The sequence below is a fragment of the Podarcis tiliguerta genome, assembly GCF_965153285.1.
Source record: "Podarcis tiliguerta genome assembly, chromosome: 12".
Lineage (NCBI taxonomy): Eukaryota > Metazoa > Chordata > Lepidosauria > Squamata > Lacertidae > Podarcis > Podarcis tiliguerta.
In genome coordinates, this window is record NC_139545.1 from 57,996,618 (window position 1) to 58,020,581 (window position 23,964).

At 49.5% G+C, this 23,964-nt stretch overlaps 2 protein-coding genes across 3 annotated transcripts in view; one reads left to right on the top strand and one right to left on the bottom strand.

Annotated features, from left to right (window-relative positions):
- The window catches only part of LOC310660977 (uncharacterized protein), a 776,342-nt gene that overhangs the window by 24,158 nt on the left and 728,220 nt on the right, over positions 1-23,964 (top strand). The window lies entirely within an intron of this gene.
- The window catches only part of LOC310661359 (SCO-spondin-like), a gene marked incomplete at its 5' end in the record, with an annotated part of 165,801 nt that overhangs the window by 16,658 nt on the left and 125,179 nt on the right, over positions 1-23,964 (bottom strand). The window contains 16 exons of the mRNA XM_083407208.1: positions 2,530-2,691; positions 4,041-4,301; positions 5,668-5,714; positions 6,688-6,812; positions 6,938-7,068; positions 9,108-9,263; positions 11,356-11,532; positions 13,321-13,491; positions 15,452-15,498; positions 16,558-16,710; positions 17,997-18,237; positions 20,086-20,217; positions 20,334-20,501; positions 21,947-22,156; positions 23,252-23,422; positions 23,548-23,589. Of these exons, the coding sequence (XP_083263334.1) occupies positions 2,530-2,691; positions 4,041-4,301; positions 5,668-5,714; positions 6,688-6,812; positions 6,938-7,068; positions 9,108-9,263; positions 11,356-11,532; positions 13,321-13,491; positions 15,452-15,498; positions 16,558-16,710; positions 17,997-18,237; positions 20,086-20,217; positions 20,334-20,501; positions 21,947-22,156; positions 23,252-23,422; positions 23,548-23,589 (2,394 nt within the window). The remainder of the gene's footprint in view (positions 1-2,529; positions 2,692-4,040; positions 4,302-5,667; positions 5,715-6,687; positions 6,813-6,937; positions 7,069-9,107; positions 9,264-11,355; positions 11,533-13,320; positions 13,492-15,451; positions 15,499-16,557; positions 16,711-17,996; positions 18,238-20,085; positions 20,218-20,333; positions 20,502-21,946; positions 22,157-23,251; positions 23,423-23,547; positions 23,590-23,964) is intronic.

Here is a 23,964-nt window from a genome sequence, read left to right on the forward strand (position 1 = left end):
CTCAGTCTTCTCCGATAAAGAAAACAATGCCCGACCTGAAGAATTTGGAGGAAATGATTCAGCAGAGGAAACACAGCCCAGAATAACTAAGGAGATAGTACAAGAATACTTGGCTAGTTTAGATGTATTCAAGTCTCCAGGGCCAGATGAACTGCATCCAAGAGTATTAAAAGAACTGGCAGATGTGATCTCAGAACCACTGGCAGTCATCTTTGAGAATTCCTGGAGAACAGGCGAAGTCCCGGCAGACTGGAGGAGGGCAAATGTTGTCCCTATTTTCAAAAAGGGGAAAAGCGAGGACCCAAATAATTACCGCCCAGTCAGTCTAACATCAATACCAGGGAAGATTCTGGAGCAGATCATTAAGCAAACAATCTGTGAGCACCTAGAAAGGAATGCTGTGATCACCAATAGTCAGCATGGATTTCTGAAAAATAAGTCATGTCAGACTAACCTGATCTCATTTTTTGACAGAATTACAAGCCTGGTAGATGAAGGGAACGCAGTGGATGTAGTCTACCTTGATTTCAGCAAGGCATTTGACAAGGTGCCCCATGATATTCTTGTAAAGAAGCTGGTAAAATGCGGTCTTGACTATGCTACCACTCAGTGGATTTGTAACTGGCTGACTGACCGGACCCAAAGGGTGCTCATCAATGGTTCCTCTTCATCCTGGAGAAGAGTGACTAGTGGGGTGCCACAGGGTTCTGTCTTGGGCCCGGTCTTATTCAACATCTTTATCAACGACTTGGATGATGGACTCAAGGGCATCCTGATCAAATTTGCAGATGACACCAAACTGGGAGGGGTGGCTAACACCCCAGAAGACAGGATCACACTTCAAAACGACCTTGACAGATTAGAGAACTGGGCCAAAACAAACAAGATGAATTTTAACAGGGAGAAATGTAAAGTATTGCACTTGGGCAAAAAAAATGAGAGGCACAAATACAAGATGGGTGACACCTGGCTTGAGAGCAGTACATGTGAAAAGGATCTAGGAGTCTTGGTTGACCACAAACTTAACATGAGCCAACAGTGTGACGCGGCAGCTAAAAAAGCCAATGCAATTCTGGGCTGCATCAATAGGAGTATAGCATCTAGATCAAGGGAAGTTATAGTGCCACTGTATTCTGCTCTGGTCAGACCTCACCTGGAGTACTGTGTCCAGTTCTGGGCACCACAGTTCAAGAAGGACACTGACAAACTAGAACGTGTACAGAGGAGGGCAACCAAAATGGTCAAAGGCCTGGAAACAATGCCTTATGAGGATCGGCTAAGGGAGCTGGGCATGTTTAGCCTGGAGAAGAGGAGGTTAAGGGGTGATATGATAGCCATGTTCAAATATATAAAAGGATGTCACATAGAGGAGGGAGAAAGGTTGTTTTCTGCTGCTCCAGAGAAGCGGACACGGAGCAATGGATACAAACTACAAGAAAGAAGATTCCACCTAAACATTAGGAAGAACTTCCTGACAGTAAGAGCTGTTCAACAGTGGAATTTGCTGCCAAGGAGTGTGGTGGAGTCTCCTTCTTTGGAGGTCTTTAAGCAGAGGCTTGACAACCATATGTCAGGAGTGCTCTGATGGTGTTTCCTGCTTGGCAGGGGGTTGGACTCGATGACCCTTGTGGTCTCTTCCAACTCTATGATTCTATGATTCTATGATTCTAAGTAAATAAGTGAGTTTCAGATTCGTTTCTGATTGTGTCCACACCAGGCGTGTCGAGGTCTAGATTCCTGGATAAATGACAAAGGGAGGAGAGAACCATCAACGGCTACTAGCCCTGGCCCTGCGGTTGGGAGGCAGCAACACTTCCGGAAACTGAAGGAGGAGAAAGAGCTTACATGCCTGAGTCCTGCTTTTGTGTTTCCCACAATAGGGCACCTTCAGGGTTGGCAGAACACAAGCACAGGATCTGGTCTTCTGCCTAAAGCCCTGGAGAGCTGCTGCGGGTCAGTGCAGATAATACTGATCTAGATGGACCAATGGTCTGACTGTTAGAATTCCTGCTCCATGATTGCAGTCATGGGATTGTTGTGTTTCACATGACAGTATATGTTTTGACTCCACAAAGCGGGAAGTGACAGAGACAGGATGTTTGTGTTCCTGTGTTCCATGAAGTGGGACTATTGTCCTTTGTCCTTTTGCTCTTTGCTGTCTGATGCTAGAGAGAGAGGGAGCCATGTTGCAGTGCTCCGTGTGTGTGTTTATATGTAAATAAAGTAGATTAGCCAAAATGCTGAGTTGCTGAGGTCTGTCACGCAAGATGTGCAAACTCTGCGGATCCCTAAGTGTGCCGGTGTCTCTTGGCGTCCGTCGCTGTGATGTTCGGGCAGAAGAAAGCTTATGAAGCTCCCGAACGATCGACCAGGAGGGAGGGAACATGCCAGTTGGGCATGTGTCTCTGCCAGGGTCCTACTCGAGAGTAGGATGAGCTCCTGACACTGACTTGGTTCAAGGCAGCAGTTTCCTCCGTTTCCCAGCCCTTTGGGGATTTGCTCACCCCATCCCAGTTGGATGGAACGTACCTGGGCAGGGGGCCGTGTTGCAGCTCTCGGACTGGGACCAAGCTCCGTGGCACCGGGTCTCTCCTGATGGGTGACGGGCGTAGCGCTGGCGCGTGCGGAACCCCCCACTGCAGGGTGCACGGCAGGGACTCCAGGAGGTCCAAACGCTCCACAGGCAGAAGTCTGGAAGGGAGAGGAGGAGCTGCAGATAGTGGCCTTGCGGGGGGGGGGGGACTGTCTCAGCCGCCTCTGCTGCTGCCCCCCCCCAAAGACCCCTCTCCCACATTAAGGACCATGAAAATGCAGATTTCTCTACTCCTGGACCCATACAGGCGTTTGGGGACCTGAAGGAGCGTCTTCACCCCCATCGCTCAGCCCAGACACTGATGTCCAGCGCCGAGGACCTTCTGGCGGTTCCCTCCCTGCAAGAAGTGAAGATACAGGGAACCAGGCACAGGGCCTTCTCGGTGGTGGCACCCGCCGTGTGGAACACCCTCCCATCAGATGTCAAGGACATAAGCAACCATCTTAGGAGTCAGCAAACATTTTCAGCAGGGGGCCGGTCCACTGTCCCTCAGACCTTGTGGGGGGGCTGGACTATATTTTGGAGAAGAAGGGAAAAAATGAATGAATTCCTATGCTCCACAAATAACCCAGAGATGCATTTTAAATAAAAGCACACAATCTACTCATGTAAAAACATGCTGATTCCTGGACTGTCCGCAGGCCAGATTTAGAAGGCGATTGGGCCAGATCCGGCCCCCGGGTCTTAGTTTGCCTACCCATGAACTATCTGACTTTTAGAGGACATCTGAAGGTAGCCCTGTTTAGGGAAGTTTTTAATGTTTGATGTTTTTATTGTGTTTTTAATATTCTGTTGGGAGCCGCCCAGAGTGGCTGGGGAAACTCAGTCAGAGGGGTCGGGTTTAAATAAAAAAAATATTATTATTATTATTATTATTAACTCCTCCCAGTTAGCACAGCTGATGGGATTTGTGGTCCAAAACATCTTGGGAGCTCAGTGTTGCCTTGATTCAGGGCACTAGACATGACAAAGAGCTATTTTATATATTGATTTAAAAAACCACCAATCGTTTTATTATTTATACCCGCCCATCTGGCTGGGTTGCCCCAGTCACCTTGGGCGGCTTCTGACACACATGAAAATGTAATAAAACATAACAATCTAACCCAATGCAAAAAAGTTGCAATGACTTTAATGATAATACCATTTGAACCCCTCCTGTGAAATATGCTGCCGTTTGGAATTATTAGTAGCTTCTCAGCTTTGCGAGAATGGCACAAGGCCATATCCTGACTTTTATGAACAAAGCAATTTTTTTAAAAAAAAATGTTGTTACTGCTTAACCTGAATAAGAAATGTTTCTTCAAGGGTGTGTGAATGAAACGCCTCTCTTACATGCCTGCTTGGTTTTCAGTTTGATTCAGTTGCAATTGTTTTTTATTTTTTGTTCTTGAATGCTATTTTGTACAAGTGAATTTTTTTTATAAAAAAAAAACAAGCAGAAAACCTTCGCAAATGTGAGGATCCGGGCAAAGGCGTTCCTCATCCAGCTCGGCTGAGCACAGGGTGGCCAGCCCTGTCCAGCTTCTGCCCGTCTGAGGGTCCAGGCAGAGTCGGAAGCGATGCTGGACGGACACCAGAGCAGGCCAGGGGTCTCCTTCTGCAGGGGACCAGCTGAGGGTGGAGACCACGCTGGGGCCGAGGGCCACAAAAGGCAGGCAAGAGGAGCAGGGCGTCCACTCCGACCAGGCGCTGACTGGAAGCAGACCTGAGGGGGGAAAGGAATCCGAGAATGGTAGCGTTGGAAGGGACCCCAAGGGTCATCTAGACCAACCCCCTGAAATTCAGGAATCACAGCTAAAGGATCACTGACAGCTGGCCCTCCAACCTCTGCTATAAAATCTCCAAGGAAGGAGAGTCCACAACCTTATGAGACCATTCCACTGTCAAAAACCTCTTGATGTTGAGTCGCAATCTCCTTTCGTATAACGTGAAGCCATGGGTTCGAGTCCTACCCTCCGGAGCAGGAGAAACCAAGCTTGTTCCATCTTCCAGGTGACAGCCCTTGAGATATTTGAAGATGGCTCTCATATCTCCTCTGAGTCTCCTCTTTTCCAGGCTAAACAGCCCCAGCTCCTTCAACCGTTCCTCATCAGGCATGGTTTCCAGACCCTTGACCATCTCGGTCTCCCTCCTCTGCCCACCTTCCAATTTTTCAACATCTTCCTTAAATTGTGGTGCCCAGAACTGGACACTGTAATTCCAAGTGTGGTCTGACCAAGGCAGAATACAGAAGGACTATGACTTCCCAGCATCTTAAAAAGTAGAGACATCACCTTGCCAACAAAGGTCCGTATAGTTAAAGCTCTGGTTTTCCCAGTAGTGATGTATGGAAGTGAGAGCTGGACCATCAAGAAGGCTGATCACTGAAGAATGGATGCTTTTGAATTCTGGTGCTGGAGGAGACGCTTGAGAGTCCCATGGACTGCAAGAAGATCCAACCTCTCCATTCTGAAGGAAATCAGCCCTGAGTGCTCACTGGAAGGACAGATCCTGAAGCTGAGGCTCCAATACTTTGGCCACCTCATGAGAAGAGAAGACTCCCTGGAAAAGACCCTGATGTTGGGAAAGATGGAGGGCACGAGGAGAAGGGGACGGCAGAGGATGAGATGGTGGGACAGTATCCTCGAAGCTACCAGCATGAGGGAGGCAGTGGAAGACAGGAGTGCCTGGCGTGCTCTGGTCCAGGGGACATGACTAGACGACTAAACAGCAACAGCAAAATGACTTCCCTTGATCTGGACACTAGATTTCTGCTGATGCAGCCTAGAATTGCATGATGTTAGTTTTTTCCTTGCTGCTGCATCACATGATTGAAAGGGGACTCTTGAACCCTAGAGGAGACCTGGGGCCACAAGGACTGGAGTTCTAAGGACTTGAGAGAAGATTTCTGCCTCTCAGGACAGGCTTCTGCAAAGCGATTTGTGTGGGCATGCGGAGTGGCTTGCCCAGGTGCAAAGATCTGCTGCAAAAACCTCTGATCTCTAATTCCCAAATGGCTGGTTCCTCCCTGGCCAGGCGCAGTCTACCCTGGGACAGTGAGGGGCGGAGCTTCCCTGGGAAAAAGTGCTCACCTTGGCAGCCTTCGCTGCTGCACTGCAGCTCCCCCTGCTGGCAGATACTGCAAAGAGAAAGCTGCAGGTTAATCACAGGTTCAGAAGGGACCCCTAGAGGCAATCTAGTCAAACGCCCCACAATTAAAGTTGTGTGAGTACTAGCCAAAATGACAGAACTCATAAGAGATCACTCAGGCGACAAGGTGGAAAAAAAGGAATGGGATTGCTTTAGAAACCACCTGACAAAATATGGTTCCAAAAACAATACTTGGTTGTGCTTGGATTAACCTCACAGATATAATGGGGGAAAAACTGATTTTAACAAATGAATACAAAATATTTGTCCCTTAAGAGAAGTGCTGAAGCTGCAAAAAGACAGAGGGAAGTCTAATATAACAGGGATTCAAACTAGTTTTCTGGAACAGAAGGAAAGGGACTGTAAAGAAAGAAAGAAAAGAAGGATTATAAATGTATTTCTTTCCGAGAACCTGGCGTATAGAATATTTAAATTACTGTTTGTATCCATTGAACTATTTTGTGTACTGGACTAATTCTTTTTTGTTTTTTATATCAATTTTCTCCCCCTTTTTTCTTTTTTCCATCTTTTAAATATGTATTTTTACTTTTTCTGCATTTTTTTTTCTTTTTGAATATTTGGATGCAATGTTAAATTCATGCTTTCTATGTAATTTTTAAAAATACAATAAAGTTAATAATAATAATAATAATAATACCCCTGCAATTCACAACTAAAGCATCCCTGACAGATGGCCACACATACAAGCTCTGCTTTAAAAGCTCAGAAGAAGGGGACTCCATCAATTTCCATAAGAGTCTGTTCCACGATCATAACGAACCGAGGGCACCATTTCTGCATTGTTGGCTGGGGGGGCTGGGAGTTATAGTACAAAACATCTGGAGGGCGTCAGGTTGGGGAAAGTTGGCCTGCCGCGAAAGGTCCCGCCTCCCAGCCTTTGGCCCCTCCCCTTTTCCTGCCCACCCCCGGGAGTAACGCCGTTCCGCCGGCCATCAACTCACCACTCCTTGCAGCCAATCGAAACAGTGTCTCCTGCCGCCAAGGATACGGGGCCTTCCGATTGGCTGAGGTGGAGGCAGCCACACTGCGAGGGCGGGACGCAGGCCCCGTTCTGTTCCACCAGGCCCTTAAAGAGGGGTAGAGGGAGAGAGAACCCAGAATCAGATCGGAAGGAGAGCCCGAATCCTGCAGCGGGGAGTTCCGCAGGTGATGGGTTCGCCCCCAACCCAGAACAGCAGGCACAGCTCTCACCTGTGGGCAGTAGCAGCCAGGGAGGCAGCGGGGGATGTCCTTGCACAGCTCTGGGTGGCGCATGGTGGAGCAGAGGCTGTCGCAGGGCGAGCCGCAGTCCCGGAACTCAAAGGGGGCCTCGCAGCTGGACTCTGGGGAAAACAGGAGAAAAAAGACAGTCGTGGAACCGAGAAATTGCACCCAAAAAAAAGGAAATACAGTCATACCTCGGGCTGAATGCGCTTCGGGTTGAGCGCTTTCGAGTTGTGCCCCCCGGCAACCCGGAAGTAACGGAGCATGTTACTTCCGGGTTTCACCGCTTGTGCATGCGCAGGCGCTCAAAATGACGTGACGCGCATGTGCAGAAGTGGCGAAAAGCGACGCATGCGTGCGCAGATGTGCCGTCGCTAGTTATGTTTGCTTCTAGATATGAACGGGGCTCCGGAACGGATCCTGTTCGTATCTAGAGGTACCACTGTACTGTGAAAATCCCTGAAATGAGAAGTAATCGACTGGAAATATTATCTTATGAAAATAAACTAAATAATACAAATCAAAGAGTTTAAGGAAAAAATTAGAGAAACCTCAAATTGAACAAAGCCTTAACGGGATGCCGGCTACAAACCTCGTTTCATTGAACTATTCAACCGAGCAAAGAGACAGGATGCTCCCAGGGTGCTGGTGGGGTGAGGGGAGAGACCAGGAAACCCCTCCATCCTCTCATGACCAGGTGGGGGAAATCCCCGGGGTACAACGAATATTGCAGGCAGAGGGCCTTGTCGGTGGTGGCGCCCGCCCTGTGGAACGCCCTCCCATCAGATGCCAAAGAGTATCTGACTTTTAGAAGACCATGATGGCAGCCCTGTTTAGGGAAGCTTTTAATTCTGGATGAATCATTGTATTTTAATATTCTGCTGGAAGCCGCCCAGAGCTACTGATTGATTGTGTGACTGTGGAAATGGATAAAAGCCCCCCATCCAAACAAAGATTATCATCAGTGCAGGTAAGAAGAAAATGCAGTTTTAATTTTTATCATCTACAATACTGTCTCTTATTTATTATATAGTACAGTACACGGATTATTGCTTTCCTTTTATGGATCAATGGTCTTGTTAGATAGTAAAATTCATGTGAAATTGCTGTTTTAGGGGTTGTTTTTAAAAGTCTGGAACGGATTAATCCACTTTACATTACTTTCTATGGGAAAGCACGCCTTGGTTTTGGAACGCTTTGGTTTTGGAACGGAGTTCCGGAACGGATGAAGTTTGAGAACCAAAGTACCGCTGTATTCTCTTTCAGCAGAACATTGTGTGCTTTGCTCCTCCTACTTATCCCGGTGGGCGGGGCCATTCAAACGAGCTCCCCTCCCCCGGGTGGAAGTTGCTCTCTATGGGGGTACATCCTACTCCTGCCCTTCTAGCAATTTTAACCGGAGTGGGATCCTCTACCTCAGTATTTAGCACACATACTTTTTCCCATGAAAAGGATGAAAAGTGGAAGTGCAATTCACTCTTAAATGCAGGAATCGAGGCAGCTGCCTGTACAGGTCATGTTGATCCGTCTAGCTCACTGGTGTCAACATGGACAGGAAACAGATTTCCAGGGTTTAATGCAGTGCATCCCAAATTTTTTGGGTCCCCTGGCTCCGTAAACTCACCCCAGTGCCCTCTACCCTAAAAAAGCATTATTCAGAATAGTGGTTTGCACGACCCACCAAGGAAGATAAGGAAACCGTAAAATTCAAAACTGCCGCAATTGATTGCGCCTGAATTCAAAATCCAATTAAACCAAGTTTAATTAAGCTAACAAAACTGATGAGCCTGTGATACTAGCTCTTCAAAGTTTGTTTGCTATTGTTTATTATTATTATTTATTGACTTTATAATACGCTCCATACCAGGGGGGTCTCAGGGCAGTCCACAGAAGAAAATCAAGATATAAAACCGCAAAATACATAATAAAAATAAAAACAACAACCCAATAGCCCCCAACAAAAAACACAACAAAAAACAAAACACATTTTAAAAGGTTAAAAAGGAACATTTTTGCCTGGCTAGTTTGCTTTGTATATGGGATAAAGCAATACCCTATTACCAGTTTTGAGTTGTTAGTAATGGTAATAAGGGTTTGTTTTTTTAAAGACCTCATTACTCTACGGAACTCACGGCCACAAGAAACTGTGACGGCTCACCTGAGCACTGGGAATAGTCGCACATGCGGAACTGGCCGTCCAGCCCCACACAGGGCTGTCCGTCGCCCCCCGAGCCGCGCTGGTTCCGGTATCGCTGCTGCACCAGGAAGCTGCAAGAACACCTGGTCCACTTTGTCCAGGGACTCCAGGGGCACTCTGGGGGGGGGGGGAGAGGAGGGTCAGAGCAGTTTCCAAAGTGTGCCAGCCTGAGATCATAGAACCGTACACCTGGAAGGGACCCCATGGTCATCTAGTCCAACCCCTGGTGGAATGCTCTGTCCCATGAGACCAGGGCCCTGCAGGATTTAACCTCCTTCCGCAGGGCCTGTAAGACAGAGCTATTCCGCCTGGCTTTCAATTTGAACTTAACCTGATCTTTTATTCCCCTTCCTTCCCTCCCCTCCCCTTTTTATGAAGGTTACCCGCTCTGGGATCCCACAGCTAATTTTCCCCTGGTCTCCTCGCTGGCCCAAATAGGACTGATTTAGCCAGCTAGCCCTGGTGATCATCTAATGTTTATTGGATGGATTTCCCCCCTAAATTGATTTTTGAATTCTGAATTTATTCTTATTCACATTTTATACTGTATTTTATGCTGTTTTTTGTTGTATCAATTAAGTGTTTTAAATTTGTTGTTAGCCGCCCTGAGCCCGGTTTTCTGAACTGGGAAAGGTGGGGTATAAATAAAAAATTATTATTATTATTAATGTGGGAATCGCAGCAACAGCATCCCTGACAGATGGCCGTCCAACCTCTGCTTAAAAACCTCTGATGAATGACAGAACGATAGAAGGGTCATCTAGTCCAATGTTGAGCTTTTGGGGGGTACATCTACCCCTCCCCCAAAAACAGATTTTTGGCTTCTTTTTTGCCACAGTCCAATTCCCAGACGTGTCTGGGGCTTGGTGGGGCAGACATTATCATCATTATTTATTAAATTTGTTTAGCACCCTTCATTTGTAGATCTCAGGGCTGTTCACAACATAGAAGCACAAGATAAAAAAAACAACCACAAAACCAAGAACCAAAACAACCCAATAATCCCCCATTCGACAACGCATTTTAAAAGGGACCATTTTTGCCTGGCGCCTAAAGGTGTATATAACGAAGGCACCAGGCAAACCTCCCTGGGGGAGCATTCTACAAGCAGGGAGCCACTGCAGAAAAGGCCCCGCTCTCGTGTTGTCACCCTCTTGACCTCTTCAGGAGGCGGCACAGGACAGGAAGAAGGGCCTATATACATTATTTACACAATGGGCCCCACGTGATTGGCTAATTCTGGGATTCTCCTGTAGGCCAATCAGGTTGCGGATTCACTTCCACCTGGAGCTGGATTGGGTGGCTCTTGTGGACCAATCAGAATGCTGCATTCTGAATCCTATTGTTCTAAGACCAATCAGACTGCTGCCTTTTGGATCCTATTCAACTCAGTACGTAACAGAAACCGCTGAAATTGTTGAGTTTTTTAAAGACAAACCCCAAAGTTGCCTAAGATCCAAGACAAGGTGCCACCTTTCGGAAATCCCTGCGCGCGCCCCCCAGACATCCATTCCGCCTTTGAAATCCCAGTAATGGCAGCCCTACATTGGAGTCCTCAGCCATTTAAGGCTTTATAGGTCAAGACCAGCGCTTTGAATTCATCCTGGAAACTAATTGCCAGGAAGATCGCTGATGGGACCAGAGACCCCTTGCAGAGATCAAATAAAAATAAACACATGCAGGAGAGCCAGTGTGGTGAGATGGTTAGACTAGGAGCTGGGAGACCAGGGTTCAAATCGCCCACTCAGCCAGGAGGAGGCTCACGGGGGTGACTCTAGGCCTGTCTCTGCCTCTCTCGGCTTAGCCTACCAAGGGGATTAAACAGGAAGAAGCATTTGCACCACTTGGAGCTCCTTGGAGAAAAAGGTGGGGAAGAAACACAATCAATCAATCAATCAATCAATCAATTATCTATACCCCAACCTCCCCAGCCAAGACCGGACTCAGGGTGGCTAACACCAGGTATAAAACAATTGATTAAAATACAACTTAAAAACAAGATTAAAATACAACATTAAAATGCAGTCTCATTGCAGTAGAAACTCAAATCAAAAACTTTTTGGGGATGAAAATGTCAAATCTTCACCAAGGCCAACTATCCAGACTGGTCCTACGTGGGCCAGAAAAAAGCCCCCAAATAGCAGATCCATCACAGAAGGTGAAAGGAAAAAGGATAAGCACAGTCACAGGTAATCTGAACCTTTCTCACCTTGGCAAGCCCCGAGGTAGCAAGCCTCCACGTCCTGGCGGTGCCCATCTTTGCAAAACGCTCCCGCAGCCGCCTCCTCAGAGGTCGGGCAAGGACACGTCCCCATCCGCGTGGCCAAGCCCGTTCCGCAAGATCTTGAACACGGACCCCAGGAGGACCAATGGCACAGCTCGTCCCCTGCGTGGAAGGAACACACTGTGTGGACATTCTGATCTTGTGGTCTTTTTTTAAAAAAAATGGAGATTAGGCTAAGTGTGACAGGACTCCCTGAATGTTTTGCTCTTTTTACCCCATCTCCAGAGCTCCTGAATCTGGAGGGGCCGTGTTTTAAAATAGAAATTGCGGATAATATTGCTGCCGATAGGTCAACACTTATATGCAGCTGGGAAAACGGGAATAACAGATCTTATTCTATTTGCCCCCGCTAAAAACCTTGCAGTTTTTGCTGTCACCTGATCATCTTGATCCTTGGGGGGGGGGGGGGGAGACACAGTAGCAGTGGTTGAGCAACCCGGCATGGAAAATAAAAGAGGGGTAATAACTTCACAGGGACGCGGGTGGCGCTGTGGGTTAAAGCCTCAGCGCCTAGGGCTTGCCGATCGAAAGGTCGGTGGTTCGAATCCCCGCGGCGGGGTGCGCTCCCGCTGTTCGGTCCCAGCGCCTGCCAACCTAGCAGTTCGAAAGCACCCCTGGGTGCAAGTAGATAAATAGGGACTGCTTACTAGCGGGAAGGTAAACGGCGTTTCCGTGTGCGGCTCTGGCTCCAGACAGCGCTGGCCCCTGGCCTCTTGAGTGAGATGGGCGCACAACCCTAGAGTCTGTCAAGACTGGCCCGTACGGGCAGGGGTACCTTTACCTTTACCTTTTTAATAACTTCACTCCTCAAATCTTTATAAAGTCAGCAAGCCAGAAGCACAGGAGCCACTGACTCAATACTGCCATCTCCACAGGGACATAACCATTTTTCAAGTCCAATTGTTTGAAATCGACCCTCAAGTACAACCCAAGGCAGTATATTCAATCTTGTGGAAGTGCCTGTATTTTGGAATTGTTAAATTTTGCAAGGTAAAGGTAAAGGTACCCCTGCCCGTACGGGCCAGTCTTGACAGACTCTAGGGTTGTGCGCCCATCTCGCTTAAGAGGCCGGGGGCCAGCGCTGTCCGGAGACACTTCCGGGTCACGTGGCCAGCGTGACAAGCTGCATCTGGCGAGCCAGCGCAGCACACGGAACGCCGTTTACCTTCCCGCTGGTAAGCGGTCCCTATTTATCTACTTGCACCCGGGAGTGCTTTCGAACTGCCAGGTTGGCAGGCGCTGGGACCGAACAACGGGAGTGCACCCCGCCACGGGGATTCGAACCACCGACCTTTCGATCGGCAAGCCCTAGGCACTGAGGCTTTTACCCACAGCACCACCCACATCCCAAATTTTGCAAAGAGGGTGCCAAAATGACTAGGTGGAAAACAATCATACCATGGACAAAATTTCCTTATTGTGGCTAGATTATTCTGTCGCTTGATATCATATAAGCGCTGTCCAATTCAATTATTTGCTTCACTGGAGCCCAGTGTTAGTAACGGTTGTGGCGATAAACCAGAAAAGTAAAGCTTTTGGTTGACAACTTTAGTGCAAGTGCTCTCAGGACAATCTTGCGATAGACCAGCGGGGTTTAAATTTAGGCAAAGCCAATAATGTCCTATGCCAAATCTGTAATTCAACAGAGGGGAGGTTTAGCCTCCAAGCTCAATGAAGCATTTGGAACAGAGGATGGAACAGGGGGGGAAATTGCCTTGGGAACTTAGATTGAACGGCAGAAGAGCAATAGCTGTGGTCATGGTGTGTGTGAACTGAAAACTGGATGCTGGAAGCTGGAGAGACAGAAACCATGTCTGTGCCTGTGCTGAGCCTAAGCTGGGCTTCTGGGAAGCAGGCTCTGTCTGGGTGCCCATGCTGCGAGCCCCTCACCTGGGCAGGGCGGGATGGAGCAGTTCTGTGCTTGCGTCTCGGGGCCGGCGCAGGGGAGGCCCTCGTTGCGTGGCGGTGGGTTGACGCAGGCCCGGGTGCGGATCTGGGTGCCTTGGCCGCAGGTGAGGGGGCAGTCGGACCAGGGCGACCAGGGGGTCCAGGCTCCGTGCACTGTCAGGAAGGAGAGATAAGATAGATAAGATAAACTTTATTCGCCTTAGACAACGGCCATAGCAACATAAAACAAGCAATATATACAAATAAAATATATACAAATAAAAAAGACAGCAATGGGTAAAAAGGGCAATCAAATGGCCAAGATTATCGTTCAGATAGTGGCCCTTAATCTCATTGCACCCTCGATAAACCTAGCAACCTTTGCTGTTGTCTGATCCTTTTGATCTGATAAAAGAAAGAACAATGTGGCCTCAGATGGGCGGCCTGGGATGGTAAGTAGGAGTGGGGTGGAAGGAAAGATCTCATTCCTCAGGTCTTTGTAAAGGGGACAGGACAGGAGAACATGAGCCACTGTTTCCAGATTGCCATCTCCACAGGGACAGCGTCGTTTCTCAGTTGGAATCTTTGGGTATCTGCCACATTCCCCTGCCGAGCTAGGTCTCCAAGGTCCCTCTTGTCCCCAAGTCCTCTGCACGTTTTCCCCTTTGCAAACCAGCTCATCGTGTCCACCAGTAAAATGTCAATTGCATTTCGACAGGGACAAATGTCAAGTTCTACCTTTAGGCAGGAAGAACTAGCTGCACTGATAAAAGATGGGGGGGACACCTGGCTTGCCAGTGGTACATGTGAAAAGGATCCCCTAGGGGTCTTGGTGGACCACAAGCTTAAAAAGAGTCAACTGTGTGATGCAGCAGCAAAAAAGGCTAATGCTATTCTGGGCTGCATCAATGGAAGTCTTGTGTCCAGATCAACTGTGCTGGCTGGGGCTGGTGGGACTTGTAGTCTAAAAACATCCAGAGGGCACCAGGTTGGCAGAAGTCTGTTTAAGTTGACTGATGCCCCGGTTCAGCTAGATACGGAAGGGGGGGGCATGTCTTCTTCACCCCTTCCGCCGGTCACCAGAGGGTCCGAGGCGATGACCTCAAGGGCACCCAGCCCCACATGGACCCCTCAGCCCCCACACTGTTGCACAAGCACCACACTTTACCCCAAACCCCATAAATAAAGTGCCTTTCCCCCCTTTCCTACGCCAGTCCGCTATTACGGGCGAAAGAAGCCTGAACGTCTTATGCCTTCCCTCCCGCTCCATTGCTTCAATTGGTAGACCGTGTGAAGTTATATTTTCTATCTCTTGAATGGCTGCGTTCTACCCAATCAGAACCATGCATTCGCTTTGCAGAGCTAGCTCAGTGAGCCCCTGCACGCCTCATTTAACCTTTGACAAGCTGCTGACGGCTCCCCGCTGGGAGAACAATGGAATCGAAACTCGTGAACTCGTAAAACTGTCAAAATCTTGCTACAATGTATCCAGTTGTTTCCGATTTCAATTGTCAATATAAAAATAGGCTAAAATCTATAAAAATTCATAGAAAATCAACCATAGCACCGATTTCCTTACTTTTGGTGCCAATTGTCTCAATTTCTCTAGGACTCCATGACACGTCCACTGTCCACCATAATCCCTCAAGCGAGGTGTCACGTACACACAGGAAGACCCTAATCCCGTCAAATCACTCTGTCAAGCCTTTCCTCCGGGCAGTGCCCGGTGGCAGACTATGCATACCTGGACTATTGTCCTCTCATCACCGGTACTCAGGATGTACTTAATCTGTGCATATCTCCAGCTCTGCATATTCCCCCCTCCCTCCTCCATATGTTAATCCTGTGTAACCCAACCTCTTCTTAATGTATTCATGATGCAATCGTGATGTATTTTGCACTGTATCCTGGGACATGGAGGGAAGTTTTAAAAGTTCATGTCACCCCTTCCTCGCTGTTCAATCTCGCCTTGAACCTGCTGCGCAATAAACTTGGATCTTCTGCATCTTGCTTCTGTCTCCGGCTGAGCTCATTTTCCTCCGCAGGGACCCGCGGACTTAGTCCAATGAGCTGGGTGGCAGAGCAGCCTCGCACCCAGATTTTACCGTAACAAGCTGATGAAGGAAAGACTCACCTGCGCAGGCGATGTCCAGGCAATAGACGCCCTCCGGGGTGCAAATACTAGGGGGAAAGGACGGAGAAAAAGGGTCAGTGATTGCCAACAGGCTGAAAGCCCCTTACCTGGCTTCCAATCTCCCAACCACCCCAGGAAGGGATTGCGGCAACGCCATTAAGCAGTTGGTCCCCTACCTTTCTCGCCCTGATCTGGCCACAGTGATCCATGAGACGGTCACCTCCAGGCTTGATTATTGTAACTTGCTCTACGCGGGGCTGCCCTTGAAGCTGACCCAGAAACTGCAGCGGGTGCAGAATGCCATGGCGAGGCTCCTTATGCGGTCCTCACCGTGGGATCACATTCATCCAGTGCTTTACCAACTGCACTGGCTCCCAGTGGAGTACAGGGTCATGTTTAAGGTGCTGGTTTTGACCTTTAAAGCCCTATGTGGCCTAGGACCCACATACCTACATGACTGCCTCTCCTGGTATGCCCCACAGAGGACCTTGAGGGCCACAAATGACAACACTTTGGAGATCCCAAGTCCACAAGGTGGTTAGATTGGTCTCAACTAGGGCCTTTTCAGTACTGGCTCCGACTTGGTGGAACGCTCTGTCACAAGAGACTAGGGGCTTGCAGAACTTGATATCTTTCCGCAGGGCCTGCAAGACAGAGCTGTTCCGCCTGGCCTTTGGTATGGACTCAGTCTGACCCTTATGTTTCCCTCCCCTTATGGTTTTGATCTATGGGCTACTTTTAAAATGAGGCTGCATTTTAAATTGCATTTTAACCTGTATATTAAATTGGTGTTTTTTTTCTTATTATGTTTTTACTGTAATTTTACTGGTGTTAGCCGCTTGAGCCTGGCTCTGGCAGGGGAGGGTGGGTTATAAATAAAATTTATTTAATAATAATAATAATAATAATAATAATAATAATAATATGTCATCGCTGCATCTAGCCTAATAGTGCCTACTCTGACCGGCATCAGCTCTTCAGAGCCACCTGGAGAGGAGCAGTCCTTAAAGAGCGTAAGAAAAGAGGCTGAACGTCTGCCTGTGGGTAACCAGGAATCAGGATTCGAACACAAGAGCAATAATCAATCAATATTACACGGGACTCACCATTGCTGGCACTCTCCCAGGAGCCAGGTGCTCCCCAGACCCATCTCCCGACCCCCGTGCAGGCACAGAGGGGGGCAGGATCCTGGGGCGCAGGGGCGAGTCTGCAGCTCCTCCTGCAGACACTCAGCGGCCCATGAACCAGACGTGGGGGTCCTGGAGGGAGAGGGAAAACAGGCGGCCTTCATTGCATGCTGGGCCAGAAGGAAAGAGACCCCCCCCCCAGGGAATCCAATTCATTTTAATTTATTTATTTCGCTGTCTCCTGCTTTCTCCCCCTCCAAGGAGCTCCAAGGCTAAGTCCCCTTGAGCTCCCTGGAGGAAAAGGCAAGATTTAACACAATCAACCAATCAATAGCACAATCGCTCACAGCGTGTTATTCTTTGATGGAGAACTACCTGAAAATGATTGACAGGTGGTATTTAACTCAGAGTAGACTTGCTAAGATGTACAAGGCAGACTCAGATAAGTGCTGGAGGTGCAAAGAGGCGGCCGGAACGTTCTTTCATATGTGGTGGACTTGTAAAAGGGTAAAAGGGTATTGGGAAATGATCTATAATGAATTGAAAAAAGTGTTTAAAAGTACTTTCCCCAAAAAACCCCAAAGTCCCTTCTGTTGGGGATAATTCGGACTGAAATTCCCAGGTGTCAAAAAACGTTATTTATGTATGCTACTGCTGCGACCCGTGTTTTGTTAGCAAAAAAATGGAAAATGAGCGAGGTCTGAACCAAAGAAGAATGGCAACTGAATGTGATGGAATATGCGCAGCTTGCAGATCTAACATAGAATAAGAGAAGAAGAAGAACATTCATTTAAAGATGATTGGGAATTGTTTATTGGGGGATAATTGTGTACACTTGAAAACGCTGGCAGCATTAAGATAAATTCAACAGTGTAAATAACTTTTGATGGAAGAAACAATGGAATACTGAATGGTTTAGTTTATATAAAATACGCAGAGATTTATGGTATGCAGAATGAACCATGGAAAGAAAAGAAGGGAAGTGATTGATATTTTAAGGTTTTTATTTAAGTGTTCATTTAAGTATTAATTAGGGAGATTAAGTTTTTTTATGCACGTAAATCTGCTTTTTCTTTCTTTTTTCTGTATTTTCTTTTTTCTTAATTCTTTTTTCTTTAATTTTCTTTTTGTAGTGTGAGATTGTAAATTCTTTGTATATGTGTGTAATTTAAATTAATAAAGATTATTTTAAAAAAGAGGAAGATATTTTACGGTTGTCTAAGTGGATATTCTAAATTGTAAAACAGAAAATTTAATAAAAATCACACACACACAAGGACATATAAATCGTTCTGACAGTGAGAGCTGCTTGACAGTGGAACAGAGTTAGCTGAGATTCCTACACGGCAGGGGGGTTGGACTAGATGACCCTCAGGGTCCCTTCCGACGCCACGATTCTATGATTCCCCGAATAATACCTGAAGCGGGTGCGCAGGCCGTTCCCGCAGGTGACGCTGCACTGGGACCAGCTGGACCACAGGCTCCAGGCGCACTCGCTGGGGGCGCAGGTGTGGTTGTTGCAGAGCAGCCGCCCCCCGGAGCAGGTGCAGTTGTCGCACCCGTCGTCACGGACGCTGCCCGGCGCCCAGCTGTGCCCCTGGGCATCGGTGCACTCGCAGTGGGCGGGGGGCACGCAGGCGCCGTCTTGCTCCAGTGTCCCTGGGGGAGGAGACCGGGGGGGAGGCAGGAAGGGGAAAGCAGGTGAGGAAGAGGGCTGAGACTCACAGGCGGCTGGAATCAGGGGGCTGGAAAAACCGGCTCTTCTCACCCGCCTTGCCCCGGCTTCTCCCTTCCTGGCGCCCTTACAAGGAGCAGCTGCCATTGGAGGACTTATCCTTGCTCCTTGCCCACCTTCGCCAAGCAGGTGCCCACCAGATGCCCCCAAGGGAAGCCCGAAAAGTGGGACCTCTGCGCAACAACAGCCTTTTCCTCCCCTGTGACTCCCAGGAAGAAGATATTCAGCGGCAGGTGTCTTCTGAGATTGGACACGGAGTCCTGTAGTGATTTCATGCTCTTTATTGCAGCTTGTGAAACAGTGATTGACTCGCCCCGCAAACCTCAGGCTTTTATATACATTATTTACACAATGAGTCCCGTCTGATTGGCTGATTCTGCTTCCCTCCTGGAGCCTGATTGGTCTTCTTCTGCAAGCCAATCAGTTGTTGCATTCTACGATCCTACTTGCCTATTGTTCTAGGATCCAAGCTTAGTACAGAACAGACACAGAACAGAGCCACTGGGGCTGGTGGCCACTGACAGCCTTCTCTTCCTCTGTGAATTTTTCTAACCCTCTTTTAAAGACATCCAAGATGGACATTGTCAGAAGTTTGGCCTACACTCGAGTAGGACCCTGGCAGAGACACATGCCCGACTGGCATATTCCCTCCCTTCTGGTCGATCGTTTGGGAGCTTCAAAAGCGTTCTTCAGCCCAAACATCACAGCGGCCGATGCAAACTGACACCGGCACACTTAGGGATCCACAGAGTTTGCGCATCATGCGTGACAGATCTCAGCAACTCAGCATTTTGGCTAATCTACTTTATTTACATATAAACACACACAGAGCACTGCAACATGGCTCCCCCTCTCTCTAACATCAGACAGCAAAGAAAAAGAACAAAGGTCAATAGTCCCTCTTCACGGAACACAGGAACACAAACATCCTGTCTCCGTCACTTCCCACTCTGTGGAGTCAAAACATATACCGTCATGTGAGAGACAACAATCCCATGACTGCAATCACGGAGCAGGAATTCTAACAGATAGAACACCCTTAAGAACAGGGGTCAGCAACGTTTTTCAGCCATGGGTCAGTCTACTGTCCCTCAGACCTTGTGGGGGGCCAGACTATATTTTGGGGGAGGAAATGCGATTGGGCCGGATCCGGCCCCCGGACCTTAGTTTGCTTACCCATGCTTAAGATTAAGAACGTAAGGAGAGTCTTGCTGGCAACTCTCCCCTCCTGAGCTTTCCAGCAGCTGCTCAATTTGCCCTTTTCTGTACCTGTTCCAGCTTTACAAGGAGCGCCAATGTTACAACTGCAACAGAACAACTTGGGACCAGTTTGCCTGCGATATCGCCTTAGTGCGCATGCGCCTGCCTGATCTGCAGAACTCACATCGTTACACAGAACCCCCGTTCTGCATTTGTAGCAACTTGATCTTTCAGTGTGCCCTTGGGAACTCCCTGCCTCTTGACATCATTGTGCTCTTTACAGCGCCTGCTCAAAACATTATTGTTCAGGCGACACTGCTGAGATTCTTAGAAAGCAGATTAGAATTCCAACCCGTTTTAGCATTTTAACTTTTTGCCCGTTTTTAAACCGTCGCTGCGAATTTCCCTCTATGGTTTTATCTTTTATTTTTCTTTTTGCAGGCCGCTGTGAAATTTTTTCCTACCATCCAGCGGCGTATGAAATTTACGAAATAAATAAAAACGAAAGAACAATTGGGGGATATTCCCCGTGTTTAATTGCACCGTGGGGCAGGCAAAAGAACATCGCTTACCCTCCGGGCACCGGCAGCCGGGCTCACAGACTTCCCCGTCCTGGCAGGCGATGCCCTCCTGGAGGTCCCAGCAGTGGCGTGGGCATTCATTGGCGCAGCCCACCATGAGCATCTCTGGGGGGCAGCCCTCCTCTGCTGGGAGAGAGCCGCCTGTTATCTTGCTGTGGGTCCAGGGAGAGCAGCTGGGGGCAACTGGGGAGCAGCTTACCCAGACTTTGGGGGGAAGACCTCTCTGCCGCCCAACTTACCGCAGGGTTTGGCGTTGCAGACCCGCACTTGGTACTTCTCCCCGGGGCAGTGGGTCCCTCCATTCTTGGGCGGGGGGCTGGTGCACATCCTCGTCCGCGATGAGCGCCCCCCGCCGCAGAGGTGGTCGCACCACGACCAGGGGCTCCACTTGGACCAGGCACCGTCCACTGCAGAGGGGGGAGACGAGGGAGGGGGGCTGAGAGGGGGGCCGCTCAGGGGGGCCAGATGGACATGCAAAGGGGGCCTGACGCTCAGCTCATTTCTGGGACAGGCTCTGAGCCATTCCTCACCCTCCCCTCCACGTCCCAACAAATGCTGATGCACCCATCTTCGGAACTCCTTGCCACAGGATATTGTATTTTGTTCCTTTATTTTGGCACGCCCAGCTTCTCCTCTGCATCCTCAGAATGGTCTGCGAGGGAGGCAAAGGTGAGAGGGAGTAAATGACCGAGGCTTCACAGCCGGGTGAGGGGGGTTTGAACCCTGGTCCTGGTCTGACGCTCTCTAAGCCCTGCACCGGGATGTTTGGAAGTCTCGTTCCCAGAGGCTGGATTGTGGAGAATTCCCAGAGAGGGATCTTGCCTTTTAAGCTCTGCCCCTGAACTTTCCCTGGGGAAAGCCGGCCAAATCTTGAACTCGGGCGCTGGCTGATCAAAGAGGCAAGGGATCTCTACTTTCTCCGAAATTAAGGCCCCCCTGGGCTAGTTGTAGTAACTCATAAAAGCACCCGCTGGATCAGGCCAAAGGGGGCCCATCTGGTCCGGCATCCTGTTCTCACAGGGGCCAAATACCCACAGGAACCTAGGAATCAAAATAGACTGCCTCTGGTGCTGGAGGTTCCACTCTTAACAACATAAGGAGACCTGGCTGGAGCAGGCCGATGGCTCATCCAGTCCAGCATCCTGTTCCCACAGGGACCAACCAGATGCCCATCGTTGGAAACCTGCAAGCAGGATTCGAACCCAGGAGCAGCCCTCTCCTTCTGGGGTTTCCTGCAGCTGGTCTTCAGAAGCATTTCTGCCTCTGACTAGCCTGGCTAGGAGCCCTCCGTTGCCCTCTCCTCCTCCTCCTCCTCCTCCATGAATTTGCCTAATCCTCTTTTCAAGCCAGCTGTGCTGGTGGCCATCCCTGTGGCAGGGAGTTCCACAGTCTAGCAATGTTGTTATAGCGCAATGAGGGTGATCTCCAGTCTTCAGAACAGCATCAAACAGCGACACAATCCTCAGAAGCCTTCAGAAGGCTTGAGCACACTTTTATCAGAAGAGTGAATAACTTCTCACGACGGAAGTGGCGGACAGAAACATGTGTAAGCATTATTTACAAGCATTTATTCAGCATAGTTCAGAAACAGAGGAAAAACCTGTCTGCTTCCCTTCGTCTCCAAGCAAACAGCAAGATAGCAAAAGCAATATACAAGCGGAAGTTCCCAGCAGACTGTGCTGGAAGTAAACAGGCACGTGACACACAACAGTCATGCCTGTTCCTTTTAAGGTGGAACGGAACTAGATCCTAACAAAAAGGCCTTTCAATGTCCACTTTCTCTATGCCATGGAGAACTCGAGGGGAGACAGAAGCCAGTGAGCCCCAAGCGGGACCTGCGTGTGAATCCTACCTTTGCAAGCCTGCAGGTTGCAGAAGCGCCGCTCCGCGTTGGCCGTCAAGATGTCTTGGCACCAGTGCCCTCCTTGCCCCGGCGGGTTGTAGGTCCGCAGGCGCTGCTGCTGCCCGACCCCACAGCTGCGGGAACATGCGCTCCAGGGAGACCAGGCATTCCAAGTGCAGTTCAGGCCCAGGCACTCCTCGCCCCGGCACAGGGGGGCGTCTGCGGGGGGCAGCGGAAAAAGGCAGAGGGTCGTTCTGCGCCATTGCCTTTAAAGGAGCCTGCTGCTGGATCAGGCCAGGGGCCCACCTGGACCAGCATCCCGTTCTCCCAGTGGCCAAGCAGATGCCCATTATGGGAACCACACAGGATTCAAACACAAGACCCTACTCTCCCCTCCAGTGGGGAATTCAGAAGCATCGTTGCCTCCAGCTGTTGAGGCAGAGCACAGCCGTCCTGGCTAGTGGCCATCGCTGACCCTCTGTGAATTTGCCTAATCCTCTTTTAAAACTATCTAGGTTGGTAGTGATGTATGGAAGTGAGAGCTGGACCATAAAGAAGGCTGATCGCCGAAGAATGGATGCTTTTGATTTCTGGTGCTGGAGGAGACTCTTGAGAGTCCCATGGACTGCAAGAAGATCCAACCTCTCCATTCTGAAGGAAATCAGCCCTGAGTGCTCACTGGAAGGACAGATCGTGAAGCTGAGGCTCCGATACTTTGGCCACCTCATGAGAAGAGAAGACTCCCTGGAAAAGACCCTGATGTTGGGAAAGATGGAGGGCACAAGGAGAAGGGGACGGCAGAGGACGAGATGGTTGGACAGTGTTCTCGAAGCTACCAGCATGAGTTTGACCAAACTGCAGGAGGCAGTGGAAGACAGGAGTGCCTGGCGTGCTCTGGTCCAGGGGGTCACGAAGAGGCGGACACGACTTAATGACTAAACAACAACAACAGGTCGGTGGGCACTGTGGGAGGGAGTTCCACAGTTTAACAGTAAGGTGCGTGAGGATGGACCTCTTTTTATCTGCCCTTTTCACACTGTGGAGACCTCTTTACTGGGCTCTCCACCCTGACCCCAAAGGTCTTGTTCCCAGTCCATCACGTCCAGTTCAGACCCCGTGAGGAATTAAGATTCTTTGCCCCAGTTGACCATCACTTTGCACCTGTTGGGGAAGGTCTTCCTGCGCTATTTCAGCCCACCCACTAACCGCTGGCTGTGAGCCCCTTAATTACAACAGTAATTTCATTATTTGTTCCCTGCCCACCTGGCTGGGCTGCTCCCAGCCCCTCTGGGCGGCTGGCTCTGGGTCCCTCACCTGTGCACTGGGGCAGGTTGCACTCCCGCTCCTGGAAGGAGTCCCCCGTGCAGTTGGCCCACCCTCGGCAGAACCGCATGCGGGTCTTGAGGGCCGGCAGGTCGGGGTCGCTGCAGGTTTTGGAGCAAGGAGTCCAGGGTGACCAAGGGGTGAAGCTGTCCTCCTCGGAGCCTGGAGAGTGGGGCAGAGGAACAGCTTGGCTTTCCAGGTGGGGTGGGGTTCCTCTGCCTCCCCAAAGGGAACAGGCTTCTCAACCAGATTTTGGGTCCTCCCCGTTCCTCTCCCCACCCCCTTACCTGGGACGACAGAGACAGGCTCTTTTGTGGGTCCAGCCACCGCTGTGAAAAGGGAGGAAAAGAACATGCTGGGGTTAACCAATGGTGGCAGTCTTCACAGGTTTCCCCTTGTCTCCACCATCATGCAGGTACCACGGTGGAAAAACCAGCCTCTGTGTCACCACAGCGCGATGATCTGTGGCAAAACCAGTGGCCAGACAGCTGGGGCCCTGACCGGCTGCATGCCATTGGGCAGAGCGAAGAATAAGAATAATAAATAATAATTTTATTTTTTATACCCCACCCATCTGGCTGGAATTCCCCAGTAGACCAGAAGGAGCGCCGAGGGGCTTCTGGCGGTTCCCTCCCTGCAAGAAGTGAAGCTACAGGGAACCGGGCAGAGGGCCTTCTCGGTGGTGGCGCCCACCCTGTGGAACA